Source organism: Rhinopithecus bieti, unplaced genomic scaffold (genome assembly GCF_001698545.2).
Source record: "Rhinopithecus bieti isolate Rb0 unplaced genomic scaffold, ASM169854v2 scaffold_47707, whole genome shotgun sequence".
Taxonomy (NCBI): domain Eukaryota; kingdom Metazoa; phylum Chordata; class Mammalia; order Primates; family Cercopithecidae; genus Rhinopithecus; species Rhinopithecus bieti.
Window position 1 is genome coordinate 714,411 of NW_016819117.1, and position 1,917 is coordinate 716,327.

The 1,917-nt window shown below is 63.8% G+C and overlaps 1 protein-coding gene across 1 annotated transcript in view; it reads right to left on the reverse strand.

The window, feature by feature from the left end:
• Positions 1 to 250: 250 nt before the first annotated feature.
• Positions 251 to 1,917, reverse strand: part of LOC108519366 (mastin-like) — a 12,239-nt gene continuing 10,572 nt past the window's right edge. Inside the window, exons 2-5 of the mRNA XM_017858287.1 lie at positions 1,851 to 1,915; positions 1,425 to 1,699; positions 737 to 897; positions 251 to 635 (exon numbers count right to left, since the gene is read on the reverse strand). Of these exons, the coding sequence (XP_017713776.1) occupies positions 465 to 635; positions 737 to 897; positions 1,425 to 1,699; positions 1,851 to 1,915 (672 nt within the window). The 3' untranslated portion in view covers positions 251 to 464. The remainder of the gene's footprint in view (positions 636 to 736; positions 898 to 1,424; positions 1,700 to 1,850; positions 1,916 to 1,917) is intronic.

The following is a 1,917-nucleotide window of genomic DNA, read 5'->3' on the forward strand; positions in this document are numbered from 1 at the left end:
TGACAGACCTGTGCGCAGTGGGGGAGGGGGTGCAGCAGAAAGGAAGCCATTCCCTCCCAGCCCTGGGGCCCATCCCTCTTCTCCTGCCTGGCCTGAGAGTGCCAGGACCCAGGCTCTGCAGCCAAGCCTGGCCACCCCACTCAGTGACCCCCAGCTGTTCCCACAGTCCAGACGCACACCGCAGACCCGGAGCGGTTTCCACACTGTTTAATGGAGTCAAGTCACAAGAAGCCGTCTAGGATTTCGGGGATTCTGTTCCCACTCCCGACTCATCTCTGAGGGCCCTTCCCCTGCTCCCTGAGCCTCCTGCCGCCAGGAAAACACAGAGCCTGGAGAGGCTGAGAGGAGCAGGAGGGTCTCGGGGCAGAGACCCGCGGGAGGGTGAGGCTGGGACTGGGGAGCAGCAGGAGTGTCCACAAGGAAGACGGGGCCTCCTGGATCATGCAGACCCCACTGCACCCCAGCTAGGGTCCGGGGAACGGAGGGACGTACTGGCGAATCCAGGACATGTAGCTCGTCACGCGGGCATACACGCCGGGGTAGCCACGAAGGCCGCAGAGTTTGCCCCAGCTCACCACCCCCACCTGGACCCAGGTGCAGTTCCACCTGCACACCAAGGGGCCCCCGGAGTCGCCCTGTGAAGAGAGAGATGCTCAGCAAAGCCCTTGCGTTCACCCACAGCGACGGGGCTGGTGGGCAGGGGGACGGAGGAGGGAGGGTGGGGCTGGGGTCCCACCTTGCAGGAGTCCCGGCCCTCACTCCCAGCACAGAGCATGTCATCTTGGATGACCCTGTCGTCGCTGCCTGAGGACTCATTCTGGTACTGCTGCTCACATTCCCTGTTCCCCACGATAGGGACGTCCACCTCCTGCAGGTGGTAGGGTGGGGGCAGCGGCTCTGTGGGGAGAACATGGAGCTGAACCTGGACGTGGGGGGCCCTGCCTCTTCCTTAAAACAAAGACCTCACTCCACCCAATGCGGGGCCTCCCCGACCTTCAGCAGAGAGCACAGGGGAGCCCCCACCCATTAATCCTGACCCAGTGACTCAGTTTCCCGAAGTCCACTATAGTCAGGATCTGACCACATGACATCTGAGGGTATGGACACCAGCCCAGCACCAGGACACAGGGCTCCTCTTGGAAGCAAGGGCAAAGCTGCAGGACTCAGGACCCCGGAGCAACCCTCCGTCCACAGTGGAGGAGCCTGGCCTCAGCTGCCGTTGGCAGAGTGGAGCTGGGAAACACCGGGTCTGGAGCGGTGGCCAAAACTGCCTGCCCAGAGCAAGTCCCCATTCCTGACATCTGTCACAGAAACGTCCCATCCAAAACCTGGGCTTGCAAAGGGGGTCCCAGAAGCCACAGAGCGAGGGATTTTCCTCAAGACCCAGCCCCTCGTCCTCCCCAGAGAGCCTCGCTGACACCCACGGTTGTCCGTAATGTCACCCCAGCCGGTCACCCAGCAGGTCTTCCCCGAGGGCACGTCCAGGGAGGTAGGCGGGAGCAAGACTGGGTGGACGAGCTCAGACAGCGGCACTGGGGCCTCCAGCTTCAGCAGGGCGATGTCCGCACCGCCCTGGGCAGACAGGCTATCGTTGTACAGGGGGTGACGGACGATCTCAACCACCTTCGTCGGCTGGTCATCCTCATAGAGCCTCAGCTGCCCGACCTGCACCCTAAACTCACAGGCCTCCAACTCCTCCCTGGAGAGAGGAACGGGCATCTCTCAGAGTAAGGCTGGATGCTCAGGACCGGGGCTTTCCCTGAATCCCGGGAGGGGCCCCCGGCACACAGGACACCTGCCCGTCCCCACCCCCACTCCCACCCGCCGAGGGGACGGCAGGCTCCACTCACGGCCCAAGGCAGCGGGCGGCGGTCAGCACCCACTCTGGGTGGATGAGGGAGCCCCCGCAGATGTGCT